This window comes from Trematomus bernacchii, unplaced genomic scaffold (assembly GCF_902827165.1).
Source record: "Trematomus bernacchii unplaced genomic scaffold, fTreBer1.1, whole genome shotgun sequence".
NCBI classification, from domain to species: domain Eukaryota; kingdom Metazoa; phylum Chordata; class Actinopteri; order Perciformes; family Nototheniidae; genus Trematomus; species Trematomus bernacchii.
The window spans coordinates 1174744-1198173 of record NW_022987715.1 but is presented as its reverse complement, the minus strand read 5'-3'; the positions used below and the strand labels follow the sequence as shown (position 1 = coordinate 1198173).

At 41.2% G+C, this 23430-nt stretch overlaps 1 protein-coding gene across 2 annotated transcripts in view; it reads left to right on the top strand.

Annotated features, from left to right (window-relative positions):
• The window catches only part of si:ch211-250c4.3 (uncharacterized protein LOC100535981 homolog), an 86034-nt gene that overhangs the window by 57805 nt on the left and 4799 nt on the right, over window positions 1–23430 (top strand). For both annotated transcript variants that reach the window (XM_034142187.1, XM_034142186.1), the window contains exon 6: window positions 5199–5320. In XM_034142187.1, coding sequence (XP_033998078.1) covers window positions 5199–5320 — 122 coding nt within the window. The remainder of the gene's footprint in view (window positions 1–5198; window positions 5321–23430) is intronic.

Below are 23430 nucleotides of genomic sequence, written 5' to 3'. Positions count from 1 at the left end.
CTGTAATTTACAGGAAAGGAGTGCACGCTACTAAAGAGACACGCTACCATGGAAACCAAACAATGGTGTTGCTGTATTGAAGTCCGAGTGGAAACAGTCATATTTGGAGCGTTATGTTAGAATGAAACAGCGAGGTCGTGACTCACAAAAAAAAAGTGTTACTTCACTAACTGTAAGCTTGTCACTCAGAGTAACCTACAGTTAACTTAACTGTTGGAAAAGAAAGATCAGAGTTAGGAGTGTGAACACACAGCTGAGAGCTGCCGTTTCATTCTGACTGTTTAAAAAACGGTAACAACGGACTATTTTTCTTAGCGGATGCATGTAAATTTAAATCAATACATAGAACTATGTTTTAAATCAATAAAAATATTTTCTAAATCCATAAAAGCATTTTAATTAATATTGGGAGTCATGTCGTTACTTTGTTGAGAATGTGGCCATGTAATAAGCGGGATAATTTGCAGCGACTTGGTCATTATGGGGAAAAATAACACCCAGGGACGCGGAGGGATCAGTAATCTTTAGTGAATTACTGAGTTTAGGCACGTTAATAACATTTTAATGAAGTTGAATACAGTATATTCATATTTGTCAGTGATTTCATGTCAATTCGGCGAACACAAACGATTAAATTAGGATTAAAAATCGAGAGCCGGCTGCTGTTCGTTACGGTAACCCAACTAGGACACTTGACACAGTGGCTTTTGGCAAAGCACACAAAGAAAACAAAAAAAAACCGAGAGAGATGAGTTATTGTTATTACAACGTGACTTCACTATTATTTAACAACTATTTTTATTGGGTTCTTTTATTTGGGGTTAAGTACATTGTCAGAATAAGTGAGAAATGGATTTAACTTCTGTTAGACAGCTATCATACTGAATAAATATTTATGCAAAAATGTATGGCATTAATAATGTATATCTAATTACATTTAAAAATGTATGGCATTAATAATGTATATCTAATTACATTAACTGTGAATGTCTTTCATTTTATTTAAAATGAAATAAAATTACATAAAACATTTTCCATAAAAAAGTTGATTCAAGAACAAATCAGTACTTTTCTTATATGACTATTATTGCTAAATTTGAAAGGTCTTTACCAGCTTTGGAATTATATATATATATATATATATATATAGCACCTTCTGCCATCCCATCTCTACTGACATATGGATCTTAACAAAGATCCGCTATACATTAGTACCAGATATACTGTACACGGACATTTTAGTGAACCAGACCAGCTGTTTCCGCCGGGTCTTCGCTTCCCGGGCATCACGTTGTTTACAAGTGTGTTCAGATGCTAAATGACAAGTGCAAGTGACAATTGTTGTCGTCTTCTCTGTGAACGTTTTTTTCTCCGTTATTTTGCCATTTTCAGATTTAAATTTCGAGCGGAAAGCTAACCAGGAAGTAATAATTACTTAAGCGGAGAACGGAGAAAGTAAACGTTACAGCAGGCATAACAACAGCCCGTGTTTATTTTATTATAATATATATCATTTGTTTTAAAGCTCAATATATAGTTTTATTATAATATATAGTCGTTATTCATTTGTTATAAAGCTATACTGTACACGGACATTTTAGTGAACCAGACCAGCTGTTTCCGCCGGGTCTTCGCTTCCCGGGCATCACGTTGTTTACAAGTGTGTTCAGATGCTAAATAAAAGTTTAGCTTGTACTTTTGATACCCCGCCTCTCGGCACCACAACATCCAGTTTACTGTATTTCACATGAGCGATGTCGAACATTGAAAAGTCCTTATAAAATCTCTGTTATTAGATCAGTACTTTTCTTATATGACTATTATTGACTTGAACACTGAGAATGTATTTATTAACTTCAGACATTTGAAATATTTGAAATCAGATGAAAACAAACTGTAACGGACCCTGCCGTGTTATCTATGATTACTATGCCTTACTGTACATTCATAATTTCAGCCGGAGGTAGGTGGTAGGCGTTGCGGAGGAGCAGATTGCGAGTGAGGTGCCTGTTCTAAACGAACTATTCCAGCTGTTATAAAGCATTAAATAAAAAGTAAGCAAGGAATACAGAATGTTTCGTTACGTAACTTTGTTGAGAATGTGGCCATGTACATGTAATACATGGGATCATTTGCAGCGACTTGGTCATTGTGGGGAAAAATAACACCCATCCTGATCGTTTCAATGAAGTTGAATACAGAATATTCATATTTGTCAGTGATTTCATGTCAATTCGGCGAACATAAACATCAATGATGATGATTAAATTAGGATTAAAAATCGGGAGAGCCGGCTCGTTCGTTTTTTTCCGACTAAACAACATCTATTATTTAGAAGTTGATTTCACATGACTCCAGTGTGGAACCCCACTGCACCCCCTGGTGGATCAATGATCCATTGCAGCTGGCTTCACAATAATTAAATGTATTTATCATGGGGGCGGTATCAAGTCTGACTGGGGGCCGGCCGGCCATCACGGAACGTGCACAAACCGATCACGACCCTCGCATTTTAAACTGTCCAAAATAAGACGCTTCATCTGTACATGTCCCACATGCATCTCGTTTTGTGACATGCGCACTGAAGAGACTTGCAATTATTTGCAATGGACTTCTGCTTTCAGACGTAGTTAATTACTAAGTTATTATCCTATCCGATAATAATCCAATTCAGAGGCAATAATGTAATATAATACATTATTTTATATATATATATGTATATTTATATAGTTACAACCGGCCCTTTGAGTGCAACCATAATGCTAATGTGGCCCGCGATGAAATTGAGTTTGACACCCCTGCTCTAGGGGTGCACCCCCGGGAAGATTTTTTTCTTTAAATTGAAGTTAAATGCATCAATCTGGCGGACTCTCCCTCTCCTTATTGTTGAAACATTTTATAATCTCCGTTAGCTCCAAGCTAGCACCAGATGCTAACAACAACCCCCATAACTGGTGCTCTCTCTCGCTCGCACTCACGCAAGATGTGCTCGTGCCACACACACAGACGCTGTGTGCTCCTCCGTGACGATGACCGCTTGCGTAAAGTGGGGGGGACATGTCCCCCCTGTCCCCAGTGGAAATTACGCCCATGTGTGAACATATAAGAAGGGCAATGTCCATGACAGGGACACATGCTATTTTGATTACCATACTGACCCAGGTATGTAATATTGCAACAAAGACATAAGCTGCTCAAATCAAATTTGATGAATGTATTCCACAATAACTAAATATGTACATGTTCTAGGCATTGTAATAGTCACACTTTTTTTTTTGTTGAGGCATTTTACTTACTTGAATCTGACAAAGCCAGTCCAATAAAACAAAGAGATGTTGCTCGTTTGAAGATTTGGAAGTTGTGTGAGTGTATGGCCAGAGGGCGGGACCTATAAACACATTTAATACCCAATAACATTGTGAGGCTGAACAAAAGGACCTTTTGACTATGTAAATGTGGTATTTAAAAAAACAAACATTTACTGACTTTTTTAGGATTAGCCTACTTAAAGTGGACCTATCATGCTATATTTAAATTATATATTGTAGGGCCATACCTATATAAGGTATATTTATACGTTTGTTTTCAAAATACCAAACAGATCATACATTTTAGCCATGCCTCATTTCGCTCTATTTGCTGTTCTCCAGCCCTGTTTTTGCAGGGGGCTGATTCTGTGAGCTGCAGCTGACCACGCCCCCCTGCAGGAGAGGGGAGCGTGCTCTGATCAAGTCAGAAGAGGGGGAGAAAAAGAGATCTCTGTCCTCCGTGTTTTATTCTTATATGATTATATGGAGTCATTATTCATTTGATTTAAAGCTCAATAAATAACAAAGAAGACCTTTGACCGGCACTAATTTTGTCCCGAAGATTTAAACTTTAACGGACATGTTGACCGGCGAAAAAAAATCTAACTGAAACTCTGCCGCACGGTCCCCTCGTTCCTTGGAAGAGGCGGAGAGGTGGGTGTTTGTCATCTGCTGGTGGACTAACCTGAGAGAATTACAGTGCTTGCCTCGACGGGAGGGATTGCATTGAATTAAAGCAGCAGGAGCAAACGCTTGCCTCGGGGAGGGAGAAAAAAAGCCACAGCGGAGAATAAACAGAAGGGTAACTATGGCAACCATGCGCGGGAAGTCTTCTTCGCTGCTTTTGTGGCAGACTACAGCGCCACTTACAGGCCTGGCATATGTACTACAGCGTCTCCAGTGCTTTCGAGCGGCAATGGCCGGCCGTGCCCCAACCCCACATTCCCCTGATAGGTGGAGAGTTGGCCCAATAGCCGTAGCGCCACCGTCCTGACGTCAGGACAGTGTTCAAATCTGGATCAGTTTTTATCAGATCCGTTGCAGCCCCTTTTTTAGAGATTTGGGTATGGAGGAAAATAGAGAGGGTTGTGTTTTCTGACACTTGGTGAGTTCCCTGGAACCCCGGGGACACATATTCATGTATAAAAGACGTACAAAAGTGCATTTTGCATGATAGGTCCCCTTTAAAGTAATGTTGTAAAATAACAACAGGGGGCCTTACAGGGTTAATGTAAAAACTATATTAAAAGGTGAGTCATTGATCCTGATAGTGTTTAGGCCAGAGAAGGCCTTGCTAGACCTGCCGGCCAACCACTGTTCAAAAGATGGACCTTTATTGATCCCCCGACGGGGTGTTTTCCACACACACGCACATGCATTTTTACAGGTACAGGTACTTACAAACACACACAGCTATGTGGACACATGCACATGAGTATCCAGAGTGGAGAGGCAGCCAGTCAGGGAGCAGTTGGTGGTTTGGTGCCTGGCTCAAGGGCACTTCAGTACTTTTTTGGTCTGGACATGAACCAGCGACCCTTCGATCCAAAGTCCATGCCCCTACAGACTGAACCACTGTAGCCCAAAGCCTAGTTTCCATCTGCACATGACAAGCAAATTAAACACTTTATTTTTTATTTAATTTTGTTTACAAACCAATACATTCCATGGAATGTTTTCACCTAGAATATTCCCGTAATTTTTCAACACATCTGAATACATTTTCACTCAAAGTCTATTTATTGGCTTTTTCCATATCTTAAACTTAAGATGGAGATGGAGTTGCTAGCACTGATACCACTATGTGAACCCTCATTAGTCCTGATTGGTCCCAGCTAAAAGTGAAAATGTGTATTCAGTTTTTGTTCTTGTGGGTCTTTATGTTTTCAGCTGAGTGAAAACTACACATGGGGCCGAGTCAAAGACCTGGTCAGGAAAACGAAGCTGAGGAACCAGAGCAGGCTGACCCTGATCCCCAGCAGGCTGAAGATGTCCTGCCCACAGCTCTACATGTGAGGACACACTGCACTACACACAAGGCCGGATTTGTACCTCCAGGGGCCCCCGGGCACTGAGAGCTCAGGGCCCCTCAACCCACGTACCAACACGCCTACCCAACATGACCAATATTTTACATTTTCATTCAATCTGGCATGTCAATCGCACACCTATTTGTCAAAAGCAGGGACGCAGCTACATAGTTCAACCAAAGTAGGTCTAGCCTTTTGCCCTTTCAGTCAAAAATCACAAGACAAGGATACAATGGATAAGATCTCAAGACAGTGTATGGCTCAGGAATACCTAGGTAATATCACTCAAAACCTCAGAGCAGCACCCCACTTCAATTGCCAAAATATGACTGGCTGGCTGTACAAGTACACGAGGAGTTCTATTTGTCACCAACATCGAGAGTTACAAAAGTAAAACATGTATTGAAAGTATGTGGTTGCTCAACTAAGTGATCAGTATATGTGATAGAAGATATTATTGTGTGTATGTATGTGAGAGGGAGAGAGAGAGTGAGTGTGTGTGAGAGAGAGTGAGTGTGTGAGAGAGAGAGTGAGTGTGTGTGAGAGAGAAAGAGTGAGTCTGTGTGAGAGAGGGAGAGTGAGTGTGTGTGAGAGGGAGAGTGAGTGATTGAGTGTGTGTGTGTGTGTGAAGGCCCTGACACACCAGGCCGTATTCGGCCGTCTTGCGTTGTCTGGCGACAACGGGTTCCTTGTCGCCCAAAGTCAATTTGGTGTGTCCCGAACCCTCGGCCGTGACACGCCTTATTTGGCCTTTCACGGTCGACACCCGGTCGATTCAACATGTTGAATCGGCCGGGTGTCGGACACAAGCTATCGGGCCAAGAAACCACTCTGATCAGCTGTTCAGCTAGCAAATGAGAAGCGAAACGGAAGTGAGGGACGTAAACAAACGATTAAAAAAGGCACAGGACAGCAGCTAAACCCCAGCAGGTGATACTTAAAAGACATCAAACATAGCCCTTAAATGTCCTCTCTTACCTCCCACACATAGCAGGGACATCTCTGATATCGGCGGGAGCGTCCCCGGCTGTCCTCTGCTGAGAGCTCCGTGATTTGTTTGGTCAAGTCCGGTTCTTCATCTCATCGTAAATTTAGCAAGAAGTGGCCATTATTACATTGCTGACTCAATAAACTACACACCCGCCAGAACACTGCGATCATCAGATGCAGGTCTGTTAACTGTGATTTTATAGTATGTCTGCACTTTATGTGCTCATTTCATCATTCATGTATTTTTATATTCTAAAACATGTTTTCGATGGACGAGAGTGAAAATGGAACGCACACGCTATTTGTTTGTTTATATCAGTCTGTTCTTCTTCTCTGTCTTCCGGTTGTTGCCTATTTTGAATGACGAATACACACTACCGCCGCCTGCTGGTAAGGAGAGTTATTGCCACTCACGCATGCGCAGTTCGTACGTGCTCGGCTGGAGTCTTTGCGGTGATTTCCAGTGCGACACACGGCCAAGACGCAGGAGAACTCGTCGATGGAACTGTCGGTGTCGGCGAGTTCTCTGGTGACTGCCTGGTGTGTCAGGGCCTTGAGAGAGAGTGAGTGAGTGAGTATGTGTATGTAAGCAATAGAGAGAGAATGTGTGTTTGTAAGACAATCCCTCAAACCAATGGATCTTGCCTTTTAGAAGTGTTTCTTCCTTGCCCTTTTCTTTGCAAAGTCTGTGATAAATTAATCAAAATCCTAACATTGCTCACTAGCTCAACAACATCCTCAGGCTCCGTGACCGTCACTGTTCCTTGTGGTTGCTGGCCTAATTTGTCACTTTTAGCTTTTTTGAAAAAGCTATTTATTGTTGGGAAATGTTTTAAAGCAGCCGCCACTCTCTCTTCCTTTTCTTTCTTTTTCTTTCTTTTCGCTGCCCTGCTGGGCGTTCGGCTGCTACCGGCACCATACATTTTTTCAGCTCACGTAACACAATGTCAATGTGACATGAGTGAAGGTGGGGTTGTGATTCGGCTATAGACCGCAGCCGCGTAGTAATAAAGTTGAGCGCATACATAGTGAAACATACAGTACAGAGACAGTTTAGAAAATATATTAATGAGTTATTTATTGCGGCAGAGAGTGAGTTTCATAAAAAAAAAATATATATATTTTTTTTCTTGTCACTGAGGGCCGTCTCTTGCTCAAGGGCCCCTGGGCACGTGCCCAGTGTGCCCAGATGGTTAATCCGGCCTGTGCTACACACTACATTACACTACACTACACAACACTACACTACACAACACTACACACTTCCCACAGCTCTACATGTGAGGACACACTGCACACTGCACTACACACTACACTACCGTCTCACAGAAGAACGTTTAATAGCTACGTTGGTCCACAAGGTAGGACGTATCAGTTTCACGTTTAAACGCCTCTCAAAACGTGACAGGGCTACGTTTTCCTTTCCTTTTTAATTCTAATGGGCAGTGTTCATGTCACGTGATCGTCAACTTTCCCCGCGGTGAAAAAACAAAAACATGGCGGACACCTGGCCCATTTTTCGTGGAAAATCCTAAATTGTAGGATAGTTTGGCCATTATAATTATTTTTGATTACATTTCTAGCGAGAAGTGTATATTTTACTTTCACAATCTACGTCCAGTGGATGTGTAGGATCTATAGTTTGATAGATATTACGAAGATTGAGGTCTCGCCAGGAGAACGTCAATATACTACGTTTTTCCCCCTATTCATTTCTATTGACCAGCGTCCATGTAACGTAGGGGAGAGCAAGGGAGAGAGAGAGAGCACGCTCGTGAACTGTCAACGGGGGGGACGGGACGCACGCTCGTGAACTGTTAGTGCCGTGTTATGCATGCCTACTGCACCTCGTGGGAGCGCGCACAGCGTGAAGCAAATACTCAATCAATCAATGTTTATTTATATAGCCCAATATCATCACATACCTCTGTTTTTCTGCTGCCTCGTTTCACTTCCAGAAACATACACGGGGTGTTTCTCAATCGCGAGTAAAGCTGCTTCAGAGCCACTATTTCAAGCATACTATGTCATCGAGTGCCGCCGAAGTACTGTTCCAATCTCCAGCATACTTGGAAATCTACCGAGCCGGCGTACTCCGTTTGGAGAAATATCGAGGCTGCACATGAGTAGACTCCGCGGTCTTAAAATCCCCACAATGCTTTGCGCACGGACCAAATCTGTGGCGGAAGATGTAAGGCGGGGCCTCTCATATGACGCACACCTGCACACTTGCTAGCGTGTTCCACACTTCGTTTTCCGAATGGCAGGAAGTATTCTTGACTCACTTCTGAAGCAAGATGCTCGGCAGACATGTGCTACCAAGCAAGCGTACTCGCGATTGAGAAACACCCACACACTCACTCACTCTCGCTCTACCATCCACACACACACACATGCACACACCACACCCCTCTCTCTCTCTCTTAAAGGGACAGCGATCTCCTTTAAGAGATCTTAAAGGAGATCTCACTCTGCATGACCCTAATATCATAACATGTGTGTTCTGGAGAATCACAGAACGGACGATCGTCCTTATTATGCCGTTTAAACCAATTATTTAAATGTGTTTGTTAAATTCTGCATCATGTAACTTGCGCTGACAGGTCCACACACTGCTTCCCCGCAGCGAGGCTCCCCCCGCCCTCCTGTTGATAGTTCACGAGCGTCGAGCTCCTCACCCCCCCCCCCCCCGTTGATAATTCACGATCGTCGGCACGCTGATAACAATTTTGGGCAAAAAGGTTGCCGACCCCTGTTTAAGAGACTCTAGGAACAACCAACAACCCTGCATTCTTGGAACGCAATGCCCTAGTAGGACAGTAGGGTATAGTGAGTTCTTTAAAGGAGAGGTGTCATGCTTTTCCGGTTATTACCCGTCCCCTTGTGTGTTATGAAGGTTTTTATGCATGTAAACGGTGTGCAGAGTCAAAACCCTCAAAGTACACCCTGTAGCGAGTAAAACTCTAACACAGAAAATACCTCCCCAAAAACGCCTCGTTGGAGATACGTCACTGTCCATTTGATTCTTCCGGGTACGGCATGATGTCATGCGGTACCCGGAACAAAATGGACCAATCCGGAAGAGCTATGGCCACATCCAGCGGCGCTGGCCGCACCCTCTGCCAGCCTAACATTTACTGTTGGAAGCTCTGGTTCAGTTCACAATCGATCCAGTCATGCCAATGCCAAGGACCTGTTTCCTGAAATGTGAGGAGAAATCTGAGCTGTTTGTCCTACCGACGGAAGAACCACGACGAAGTCAGTGGTTGAAATGTCTTTTTAACACTGTTCCTTCAGAGGTTCGAAGAACGTTACTGTGTGCGCGGCATTTCACAGACGAAAGCTTCCAAAACATTGCCCAGTTTGAGGCCGGATATGCACAGCATTTGAAACTGAAGGACGATGCTATTCCTAGTTTGTTTGGACCGTTTGGAGCAGGGGAAGATTCGGGTACACAACCTGTAAGTTTGCATTGTTATTTGTGTATTTATCAAACAAGACTGTTTAAATGTGTAAACGTGTGTCGGACTGCTAAGCCATTGACACAGTGCTAACTGTGCTAACTAAGTTGCTAGCGTTTCCATATATCAACTGTAATATCAGCAGATGGCCTTACATACATGTATCTCATAGCAGGAGAATGTCTGCATTCACACACAAAATACTCATAGACAGTATACTCCGGGTGATTTACCGTACGGTCAGTCGCGAAACGTAATTACATTATAGCTGTCGTTCCTAGCGTGTATGCTACCGAGCTAAAAAACGGAGCTAGACATGAGTTTGCTCGGGAAAAAATTGTTGTTATGCCAGCTACAATGAATGTAGCAGACTACCCGTATAAGATTGCAATTGTAAACATGTTCTCGATAGCCTAATATGAACCACTATCTGTTGTTCATAGTATAGTATAGTAGCCTATAGCATATTACACTGAACAATTAGCAAATGTAGGTTAGCATATTAGCGGGCAAGCTAACTGTGTTGATTAGATAGATAGATACACACTCCTACCACAACTACTACTAACGAATCTAAAACAACTAAGTTTCTCTAATATTTTGTGATTTACATTTGATTTCGTCCAGCCAGATCAGGAAACTCCTGGCGTATCTGGCGGACAACACACATTGATTGATTGATTGATTGATTGAAAAGTTTATTAACAGCTTGTATATTGGGTACAGTACAGTACAGCTCAAAACATACAATTGTTAAGGGGATGCAGACCAGAGAAAGACTTTCGTCTTGTTTACATCAGGGTCCCCCATTTCCAATTCATCATAAACACACGGGATGACCCACTCTGATGCCTCGTCCTAAAAAGCCCCGGCAGCCGCTTACAAAGCTGCGATAGGCAAGATGCCGAAAACGCCTATAAGGGGAGGAATGGATGATATACAGTATATTTACGCATGTTCATTTTGTACATTTCTAAAAATAAAGTTTGATGGAAATACTTAGTAGGCCTATCCTTTCTTCCCTGAATTATTTGCTCCTATAACTTATCATTCATATATAGCAAACCATGATTTGATTTCTCATCAAACAGTAGTAGTTTATTACAGGTAAAAATAACTTACTCTTCTATAACAACAGTTGTAGGTACAGTTCGGTTAATTAGCGTATAAAATATACGGCTGTACCAAGGCCATTATAAGACTGTTGTTCCGCTGAGAGCGAGCAGAAAAAAGCACTGTTAAACATGGGCGGAGCCTCTCTGGTGGTTGACTAATCAGAACAGAGTGGCCAAGCTGACCAATCGGAGCACACTAGGCTCACAGGGAGGGGGGGGGCAAGAGCTCCAACGAGCCGTTTAGTGGAGAGAGTGAATACTGCTGAATACTTTACAGAGATGCTGTATGCGAAACCAATGTGAGTTTGGAAAATTGCACAGTATAAATCTATTTTAGTATACCTCAACAATGGAATTATGATCAGTGGAAATGGCCATGACACCTCTCCTTTAAGGTAAGATGGCGCCTGCCCATTAACCTGTTAAGCCCGAGAGACCCCGGTACCGGGGCCCTCCCGCAACATCTTGCAGGAAACAGTGTCTGAGGGCATGTTCATTTAATAAACTATGAATGTTTTATATCCATGTAACGGGAAGAAACTCATGTAACTGATCATTTTTATTTATTTTTCAAAAAAGAAAAACACAATGCTAACGCTGAGCCTCTGAATTAGCAACGAGCGAAAAATGCTAACAGATTTACTGCACCGAAACTCACTCATAAAACCTTATTATTTATCCTTTCTGCACATCCAACCCATCGATCTGATCGTGAGATGACACAGAATCGATGGATACATACATTATCACTCTATGATACGAACTCGCGACTTTATAAACAAAAACAGACATCAAAACATGTGGCGCTAGGTAGCTAAAAACGCTAACATGGTTTACCTGTGTCGTAGTCTGGTCAAAAGTGGTCTTCAATGGCAATAAAACGATAAAAACGCTGCTGAAGTTAATCCATAGGTTAATCCAATGTGTCTGTGTCCCTTTGAAATGATTTCTGATAATCCATAAGCAATAAAACTGCTTTTCCGTTTCCAGATGTCAGAGCGAGAGATAGGTTCGCTCTGATGCAAAACTGCATGCGCGAAGCCCCCACCTTTTTTTTTTACCATGTGTGTGTGTGGGGAAATTCCCCTTCGATTCTATTGGCTCTAACGGTCAGAAAGAGATGTAAATCACCAAAACCGTTCCAGAGAAACGGTAAAACCCCCATTTCCACCCAAATCACCTCAGAGGTAGAGTTTTTTTGCTAAACCTCTCTAAAAAGGTCAAATGTCACTTGTTTTGCATCAATCTTGATACAGGGTACTTATATGTTGTACTTTGGATTCCTAAAGCTTTTAGTCTACCTTACCATCATCCAAGGGTAGTTTTCACTATAAGTAAAAACGATCATTTACAGTTCTTTACTATGTTCAATCTGAATTTTCTTTAAAATAAAAAACATCTATATTGATTCTGACTTTTCTACATCCAACTCACAGGTTTATCATTACTTTTGAGAAAAAAGATTATTAATTTAACCCTTTTAGAAGGGAATATATGGTCATTTGTTCTGGGAATGTCATTTTCGAGCCTGAGACCTGAAAAACAGGCTCAGGGCTCAACAGGTTAAGGGCTTTGTAGGCGAGAAGAAGAATTATATCCTGTGTTCTATAGGGAGCCAGTGTAAGGCAGCCAAAACAGGAGTAATGTGGTCCCTTTTCCGAGCTCTGGTCAGTACACGTGCTGCAGCATTTTGAATCAGCTGAAGCGATTTAACTGACTTTTTGGTACACCCTGATAATAAAGAGTCACAATAATCCAGCCTTGAAGTAACAAATGCATGGACTAGTTTCTCTGCATCGTTTTGAGGCAAGATATGCCTGATTTTTGCAATGTTGCGTAGATTAAAGAAGGCGGTCCGTGAGATTAATTTTATGTGGGCGTTAAAGGATAAATCCTGATCAACACCAAGATTCCTTACGGTCTCACAGTCTTACTAGATCATTTGTTTCGTAGATTCTTTGGGACGAGTACAATAACTTCAGTTTTGGCCGTGTTTAACATAAAAAAATGTAAGGTCATCCACGTTTTTAAGTCCTTGAGGCAGAATTGTATTTAGATGATTGGTTTCATCAGGCTTGATGGATAAATATAGTTGAGTATCATCTGCATAACAATGAAAATGTGATTCCTTATAATATTGCCTAACGGAAGCATATATAATGTGAACAAAATAGGTCCATGCACTGAGCCCTGTGGCACTCCATGGCTAACTTTGGTTTGTATGGAAGATTCATCATTGACACACAAAAACTGTGAGCGTTCAGATAGACCTAAACCAGCCTAAAGCAGTTCCCTGTATGCCAACAAAGTGCTCTAGTCTTTGCAATAGGATGTCATGGTCGATAGTATCAAATGCAGCACTGAGATCGAGCAAGACAAGAATAGAGACAAGTCCTTTGTCTGAGGCTATTAGAAGGTCATTTGTGACTTTAACCAGAGCTGTCTCTGTGCTATGATGTGTTCTAAAGCCAGACTGAAAATCTTCAAATAAATCATTGTTTTTTTAAGTAATCACACAACTGTTTTGCGACCCCATTTTTCAAGAATTTTTGAGAGGAACGGAAGATTAGAAATAGGTCTATAGTTGTCTAAAACCTCTTTATCGAGGTTGTGCTTTTTAAGAAGAGGTTTTATCACTGCTACTTTAAATGATTGTGGAACATAGCCTGATAATAAAGACATATTCATAATATTGAATAAAGAAGTGTTAATTAATGGAAGAACTTCCTTTAACAGCTTAGTTGGAATCGGGTCTAAGATACACGTTGATGGTTTAGAACAGGGGTGGGCAATTATTTTTTCCATGGGGCCACATGAGAAACTGAAAATATTGTGGAGGGCCGGGCCAAAAGGCTGAACTCAATTCTGCATAATATTAATTGTATTTCTTTATAAAAAGCAGTAAATAGCATTGTTTTGACAAGCTGGTAAGAGTATGTTATAGTTAAGCAATGAAAAAGTGAGGTTGCCTTACAAAAAAATGTCATTTATTAAATCAAATTCACATTCACTCAAACACATTTTGAGTTTCATTTACTGTTGGAAAGAGGTTCTTAGCATTCTAAAGACATCACAATATTGTCTTTGTACTCCAAATATTAAGCAAAATACATCATATTGAACTGTCACTAAACATCACTGAACTGTGATTTTGAGAAAAAGGCTTCCAAAGAAAGTGTCCCAGTTCACTGCTAGTTGGTGCCTTTACATGCCAACATTTGTAGTCTAACCACCTCATTTGGTGTTTTTAAGTTCTCTTTTCTTGTTCAGTGAGAGAAATCTAGTCTCTGCTGGGCTTTAACGAGTGCATCAAAGTCAGGTTGAATGTCTGAGGTGGAGATGCGAAGCACAGCTGACAGATGATCATCAGTGAGAGAGGATCTATACCTGGATTTCGTAAACTTCATAATGAAAATGTTTGTTCACATATGTATGCGTGTCCATGCACTCGTTTACCTCCGTGAACAGATCGCTCCCTGTCGTCGTCCCTTTCATCGACCGCATTGCTGCCAGCTCCTCCGTAATCTTGAAGTCCGGTGTTATCCCGCGGACGAATACGAGTAACTGGGCTGTGTCGCGGACATCACAGCTCTCGTCCAAAGCCAAGGAGAAAAAGTCGTAACTTGCCACTTCACGTTGCAGCTGAAGCTCCAGATTCCCCGCAATGTCCTCGATCCTTCTAGTCACGGTTCGCCTGGACAGCGGGACTTGCTCAAATGCGGCTTTTTTTTCAGGGCATATTAGTGCTGCAGAGTCCACCAAGCACTCTTTGACAAACTCCCCCTCCGAGAACGGCTTACTATTTTTAGCAATTTTGTGGGATATCACAAAGCTGGTCATGGTTGCTGCATCACTGGATGTGTGAAGCTTGGTAAAAAAGCCTTGCTGCTTTTGCAGCTTAGCTAGCAAAGCTTCCGATGTCCGCGCCCTTTCAGCGTCAGTCAAGTTTTTATATTTCTCCGCGTGTTTCGTCTCGTAATGTCGACTCACATTGTACTCCTTAAACACGGCGATCTGCTCCCCGCAAACTAAACACACGGTTTTACCTCCGACTTCAGTAAATAAATACTTAGCAGTCCAATTTTTGTTGAAAACCCTGCATTCAGCATCTACCTTTCTTTTTTTAGCGGACATTTTTTTGAGGGCTAAAGTCGTCTTGTGACAAGGATCCAATAATGTGCACGTCTTGATATACGTATTGCGTCATTATGCACGTGAATAAAAAACAACTTCAAAATAAAAGCAATGCAGCTTTAGTCCATGCATGAGGTAAAGTTAGAAAATATGTTTATTTTGTAATTTCCAATTAGCCTTACACGGGCCGGTCAGAGTCAACCAAAGGGCCGTATGTGGCCCGGGGGCCGTACGATGCCCAGGTCTGGTTTAGAAGAAAGAATCATTGAATTCAATTGTTCAAGGTTTATGGGTGAACAGCATTCTAAATTACTATCTAGTGTAATATTAGATGATACATTTCCGGGAGCTGTTGATAACACTATACTGGTCAAAGGCAAGAGGTGATTAATTTTTGCGGACGGCAAAAAAATTCCGACATTATACAATTTAAAATAAAAGGGTTAGGCTTAGGGTAAGATATTGAGTAAGAAAATGTTTTTATGAACCACACAGCTTCTGGTCTTCCAAGACCCGACCGGACAAAAAGACGTGGTGCAGGCACGAAATATACTACCAATAGAAATACATTGCTTTTAAAATCGTTCTGTGTGACATGAAAAAAATGCAAAAATCGTGTTGGTGAACACGAATCATCATTATAAAGTTGTGTATATTTACAGACTGTTGCAAAAACTAAGAAGCTTATAAAAATCAGGTTTAAAATAAAAGAGCTTTACAAAAAAGTAACACAATTAAAGATGTTTGGAGTTTTATTTTAGTTATTCATTTTAATTTTTTGTCTAAGAGATGCTGATCTGAAACCGTTGTTACATACAGTTACGGCATTTCCTGTTTCTGCCGGAGAGAGGGGAGTTTGTCCCAAAGCTAGCCGCTCTATTTACTCCCTCCATCTGACAGGAGGGAGCCTCGTTGAGCTGCGAGTGTCACGCCGCCTACACACGGCGGCGTGCGTTGCCGCTTGGCGGTGGGCGTGTCTTGAGCTTGGGGAGTTTACGCGAGCAACGCGACCAACAACCAATCACATGAATCTCTCCTGTCAATTGCATAAAAGGTTTTACATGTCACACTTTATATGATGAACATTTATGACATTAATGTCTATGGTGCTATTTTACGCAACATTCCATGCTGGCTAAATACTGTCTATGCCTGCTAGCTGTCCATTCAAATGAAGTACACTGGATATAAACTCCCCAAACAGGCGAAAACCTACCAGTTTCACCCACTGTCTCTGCCACCTCCCTCCATGCCTGGCTCCTCCGGTTTGTATCCCGGTAGGTGAACAGGGACTGATCATAAAGCACCAGGTGATTCCCTACCGCTACGATTATTTTCTCCTCCATTTTTTGGCATATGAGGAAATGAACTGCGGTCTGGCTCTCCCAGCATACATGCGGTTTGATTGGCTAGCGCTTGTACTGGCAGATTTGCATACGCGGGATTTGATTGGCTGACGCCTCCGCCTCAGCTTCAAAAGTAGAACATTGCTCTGCTTTTGCAGCGAGCACCGCGAGAAAAGCTACGCTTTGCTCCCACAATGCAGTTCGGCGAATCGTGACGTCACCCCATTCAAAGTGAATGGGCAGAAGCGTTGAAGCGTCAACGCACGCCGCCGTGTGTAGGGGCCGTCACTCCACGGAGTTCACTCCGTCACGGAGGGGGAGTGTGTAGGGCGTGGTTTGGGATTGGGCTAACGGACCGTCTACACAGCAGCGTTAAAAAAAACTTGGAGGTGGGCGTATCTGAAGCTTGGGGATTTTTTGCGAACAACCAATCACATGAATCTCCCGCCCGCGACATACGAAGCAAAAAAGTTTGAAGTAAACTGGATATAAACTCCCCAAACAGGCGAAAACATACCACTGTCTCTGCCACCTCCCTCCATGCCTGGCTCCTCTGGTTTATATCCCGGTAGGTAAATAGGGACTGGTCATAAAGCACCGGGTGATTCCCTACCGCTAATTTCTCCTCCATTTTTTGGAATATGAGGAAATGAACTGCGGTATGTCTCTCCCAGCATACACGCCGTTTGATTGGCTAGAGCTTGAACTGTCAGATTTGCGTACACGGGATTTGATTGGCTGACGCTTCCACCTCAGCCTCAAAAGTTGAACATTGTTCAACTTTGAATCCTGAAAATCCTGAAAATCTCCGCTCGCCTGCCCACAATGCAGTTTGGCGAAAAGTGAGGTAAAGTGACGTCACCCCATTCAAAGTGAATGGGCAGAAGCGTTTCAAGATTTTTTTAACGCTGCTGTGTAGACGGTCCGTAAGGTAAAAAGCAAAAACGCCTCGCAGACACTCTTCCGTTTACTTGTTTAATAAAGAAAAACAAATGGACCGTAGATACACGGATTCTGACCTCATCTGCGTTCTTATTTTGTAAGGTAACTTCCGGTAGCAGATTATGAAAAAACTGTAGTTTTTTCGTTTCTGTTTTCTAGTGATTTTATTTTTTGTTTTGAGAAGTAGAAAATGAAAACCATCCCGTTTTTTAAGTTTAGTAAATCCCTTTTTGACCATGATAAAGAAAAACGCCTTGTATTTCAATATTGGTTTTTCTATTTTAAAACAAAAATTAAATATCCAGTGGTTTTTTTGTTTTTGAATATCCATTTGTGAAAAGAAAATCCAATGACCAAAACATACACTGACCATAGTGTGCCGTGACTGTGACATATGAGTCAGTGGCGCAAGACGTCCAGCCATCAACTGTAATTGCAACTCTTTGGGCATTGCTCAGCGAGTCAACTAACTCTCTTCTCACTTTCTCATACAGAGCAGGGATTTGTTTCTCGGTAAAGAACCTTCTAATTGGTACATGGTACCTGAGCTCCAAAATGTGGAGGAGGTGTTGGAAGCCCTCATTCTCCGTGACACTGTACGTCTGGATATCTTTACAGATAAAGAAGGCGATGGCGTCAGTTATTGCCTTGGAACGGGTAGAACTGTTAGCCACGGAGCGTGAAAAAAAGTTGCGATACGCTGCTCACCAGTCTTGCTGCCGCCAGGGATAGCCGGGTTGGCTTCAGCTGAATCCGAGGAGGATGGTGAGGCAGCCGCAGACGTACTATCCACCCCGTGTCGCCTCTTTAGGTGCATCGCTAAATTTGTGCTACTCCTGTACTTTATAGCGGCACAGCATCGTTTGCAAATTGCTTGTGATTTGTCAAGTTCTCTGTCTTGTTTGAAAAATCCAAAGTGTTGCCAAACGTTTGATTTATATTTATTTTTCGGTGTGTATTTCTTTCTCCTCGACTTCCATGTTTGTTGATAACTGTGACGCGGCTCTCGGGCTCCGTAGTAGCGAAGCAAAGATCGTCTCTGCAGAGTGCTGACAAGTGGATGAGTGGATAATATTATATATATATATGAATTAATCTGTTTTTACCGATGCAAAGAGACGCTACAATCGATGCATCTCGAGTTCAACCCAAACTGTAGTCGATGTGCACTCTTTCAACCGGTGCACTCGCATCTTGAACGTTTATGCCGGTGCACCGATGCGAATCGGTGAATCTTAACATCACTACGTGTACACTACTATGTGTACGGAGCTCTGCGGCTGAGAAAAGATGAGGCTGAGTGAGAGTGTGTGCGGAGCTCCGCAGCGTTATGTCACTATGACCAGGAAGAAAAAAATGGAAAAAGAAATATCTCCAACGAGGTGTTCTGGGGCGGCATAGACAGGTATTTTCTGTGTTAGAGTTTTACTCACTACAGGGTGTACTTTGAGGGTTTGTGACTTTGCAGACCGTTTACATGCATAAAAAGCTACATAACACACAAGGGGACGGGTAATAACCGGAAAAACATGTCATGGGACCTTTAAATTTGAGTTGGTGAAACCTGCAGGACCCCTGATTTTGGACTTCCGTTGTCGCAACTCTCAATAAACGGCTCTGCCCTAACCCTAACCCGCGGAGCCCAAATGTGTTGGTGGAGACAGACAAAAGCAATGGATCTCAGGATCCTAGATCAGACATTTAAGTGGATCAAAGATTGACATTTTATATTGAGCATGTCAAAACGTAAGCATTAGTTACCTTCACATTTTAGTATTCAACCCTTTAACTACCAGACCAAGGGAAAATGAGCAATATATACAACCAGATATATTCATAAAAGATTATAAATTATAATTGTAAAAAAGGAAAAAAGTAATGTTAAGTGAATAGAAAAAGATTTGCTCATCTTACTGTATATGCTGAATTGGCCTAACAAGAAACCACTGGCCTAACAGCAAATGTCTATATCCTGTGTTGGCCTAAATTGCTCATCTGTGTGCAATTTTGGGCTGTATGCCATGCATGAAAGGGGCTATATAAATTATTATCACTCTTTCACTCTGAGACTCATAAGGCAATACTCGATTTAGTAATATTACCATGAATCTAGCTATTTATTTACCATATTTTATTGGAAAACATCTCTGAAACTCTGAAAAAGTCATATTGCTAGTTTACCATAAAAAGCCAATTCGACCGATTGATTGGTTGAGCATATTTTCAAAAAATGAATTACACCCTTGTTAAAACTTTTTTTGTGCATCAAGTTATCTAATTATGTTCAGTCAGTGCTCTGACACTAAAATATGTCAAAAATGATATAGTTACCTTAAAAAAGTTGACCCAAAAGAGTGATTTTGTCAGCAGTGATTTTTAGCATGCCAACTTTCTCAGTGGAAGCTAGCTGAAGGGCATTCTGTTCGAACCACAGTGACATCTAGAGGTTGTTTTGTGCATAACATGTCAACCAAAGGGTAGAGCTGGCTGAATCAGATGGAGTTAAACTTTTTTATTTTATTTTTCAACAAGATATCAAGACACAACATGTGCTCTACCAAATGGTGGCGTTGGCTGTTAAAGGGTTAAATCCTTTTACACCTTTTAACTGCATTACTCATTTTTTGTATACCATACAATCTTTGCGTGTCTAATGTAATCTTTGTGTGTCTAATGTAATCTATGATCTTTTAAACCACATTACATATTTTATCACAAGAAAACAATTATTCAAGCACAATTATTCAAACCCACACTCAAAGAGAAAAACCTCAGCTCAAATCTCCAAAACAGCTCTGCACCCAATTTGCAGATCAACTTGGCACTTTTTGCAAAACACTGCACACAGTTCTCGAAGTAAGACACAGAAATCTGACATATTCACTTGTTTGCCATTTTCAAAACACTGCCATTAAAAATGCTACACACATGAACCAATTAACAAATACACGTGCCAAATGACCATAAACACCAAACTGCTTTATTGTTGACTCAGAAATCAGGATGTAAGCACTAGAAAAAGGCTTCATGTAAGACATTTGTAAAAACAACAATGGATATACAGTATGGACAGCAGCAAGAGGAAGAGGAAGAGGGAGGATAAGAGAGAGGGAGGATGAAGTGAAGTCAGTTGAAGAGTTATTTGCAGCACAACGTTTGGAGCTGTGTGACCGTCAGGCTGCAGGTGATGCTTCTTCTGCAGGTGGATGAGGCGCTGTGGTCAGACCCAGTGAGGTGGTAAAATGCTGGCTCAGTATTTTCTTTTCTTGTATTTATTTTTACTCAAAGTTTTCCTTTCACTTTACTGTATTTGACAAAGGCATCATTTGTGTTTACACAACTGTAACTGTGTGTTGTGTAAGAAAGTTGCACCAATTTGTTTTGGAAAAAAACAAAAGTATAACAACTGTATATTTGTGTTTCTGCACATATTTTTGTAGACTTGAACAATCTCTATATGCAGAATTCTCTACATGCGCAGATCACCATAAAATATGAGTGTGCTTTAGAATGAGCACCACAGTGTGTAGTAGGTTGGACAAAGTGTCTTGTACTATAAGTGAAGTGTGTGCCATTTGGTGCAAAAGTTTGGTTTATGTAGTTTTGGGTGCAGTGCTTCATTTTGCAAGATATATGAGGTGTTTTGCACTTTGGGTGTGTGGTTTTGTGAATTATGTTCAGTGTTTTGACAAAATGAGCCCTGTTGTCAAAAAACGTGTTTTAGCAATTGAAAAAATCTGTAACAGGGTAAAATGTCTCACTGTCATAAATCATTTCAAATGAAGTTCAATAATTTGCGGATGGGAAATGACAGAACGCTGTGATTGGCAAACACCCTAAAACAATGTTATCTTCCTCTCAACTTACATTAAATCTCCCCCAGACCCCCTTCATTGCTGATCCTCAGATTAATGTTTCAGGTCTGCAGAGGTTTCATCACCCTTTGCTGCTGTGTGAAGTAGCTTTGCCCTACAATTACACTCTCATTACTTGTTGAATTGTTCAATAACAACTTTATGAAATAGTATCCTTGAGCAAGCAGACCCCTCACTGATGGAGATGTTTATACTAATTCTGGATCAAATTACTTTCACAATATATATGTTACACTGCTAGCCACAGAACATTTACAGCAAGAGCTTAATTTAAAATGACTGTATACTGAAAGAAAGAGGAGTTTCAGTAATGCAGGGATGCAAACATGTCACCTTTCGGCGAAATTCGCCGTTTTGAATCGAAAATAGGTCGTTTGTGTGATTCATGTAGATCTGCAATAAAAATATTTTTGGGGTATGGGGGGAGTCTGGGACCCGGAGTAATCTGCGGCCGCGAGCTGTTATGTGCCATCATGACACGCATGGTGTTCTTTTTTTATATATTATAATGAAGCGCGAGCTGTGTGCTCGAGTCTTCCTGCCTGTCGGCTCTGCTCATGGATGTATAATAAGGCTCTGCTGCTCCGGGATGAGGGTCTAGCTTCAGCAGCTACATTACCTAGGCTACGGTGCGTTCGTTAATATTAACTGTGCGGTCCGGAGTCACTGTGGCACAGACTGGACCGCTGGTGAACAGCTGTTAGAACGGGCCTGTCGGAGCGGCAGAGCGTGATGTGCACTGAAAAGTTTTTCTGTCGCAATATTATTTAAGGAATCGTTGAGCTAGCTAACTAGCATACATTGTCACTATCTGCTAACGTTAGCTTTAGCCTTCGTTTTCAAATAGCTTTTTTCATAGGCTATAAACGGAGGTGGTATAAGTATATATCTTGTACTTGAGTGGCGAAGTCACGCCCATCTACTTCCGCCCCATGGGACCTTATTTCGGAAAAATAATGTATTGAAGTCAATGGAGAGAGAAAACTTATCTTTCAATCCCGTTTGAATTGTGCCATGAATTACACATATGATGTTTGTCAATCTTAAAAAATAATTTCCATGTCAAAAAAGTCACAGTTTGTCGTAAAACTGTTGAAATATAAGACTATGAAAAATACGTAACGAGAAAGACTACAAATCCCAGAGTCGCGTAAGTGATGTCACAATTGTTATAGAAGCACTCAGATCTTGTACTAGAGTAAAAGTACTCAGATCTTGTACTTGAGTAAAAGTAGAAGCACTCAGATCTTGTACTTGAGTAAAAGTAGAAGTACTCAGGTCTTGTACTTGAGTAAAAGTAGAAGTACTCAGATCTTGTACTTGAGTAAAAGTAGAAGTACTCAGGTCTTGTACTTGAGTAAAAGTAGAAGTACCAGAGTGTAGGAATACTCTGTTACAGTAAAAGTCCTGCATTCAAAATGTTCCTCAAAAGTAGTGATTGTGCAGATTGGTCCATTTCAGAATAATATATATGATATGTTTTATAATGATTGATCATGAAAGTGTTCTCAAAGCTGGTAAAGGTGCAGCTAGTTTGAATGACTTTGTATACTGCAGGGTAGCTTGTGAATTTACTCCAGGTGGAACTAAAGTCTGATTTAACAAAAAAGTACACCATTTACCTCTGAACTGTAGAGGAGAAGAAGAACAAAGTAGCAAAACATTGAAATACTTAAATAAAGTACAAGTATCTCAAAATTGTACCCAAGTATAGTACTTGTTGAGTTTATGAACTTAGTTACTTTACACCACTGGCTATAAAGATAGAAAGACTAAGCCTTGCACAGAGGCATGAAAATACATTTTCAAAATGCTCAACAGTGCTGCCAAAATTATAAACTGACTGCTACACAATTAAAATAAATGCTTTTATACATTTCTATTAGATGTGACTCTTTGGCATTTCTATTATTATTAACTGCTTTAGTTGTTCTGACTGCTAAAATCCTCTGTTATTCCTAATTTTAAAGCTGATATTCCGTGGGGTCGGGGGGCTCGGATCCTTGTCACCTTTTTCATACCTGATGAGTTTGCATTCCTGGTAATGGATCCAGCAATAAATCAAATGTTTTTATTGCTACTCCATGAATAATTAATACGAAGGCTATTGATCATATAAAAGGTCTGGAACATGTGTTGTGGTAAAAGACATCATGAAATTCATCATTGTATCCTGTTTTCAGTTCAAACCATCTCAATCTGTTTTCAAACTTCCTGACCAACTTTAGT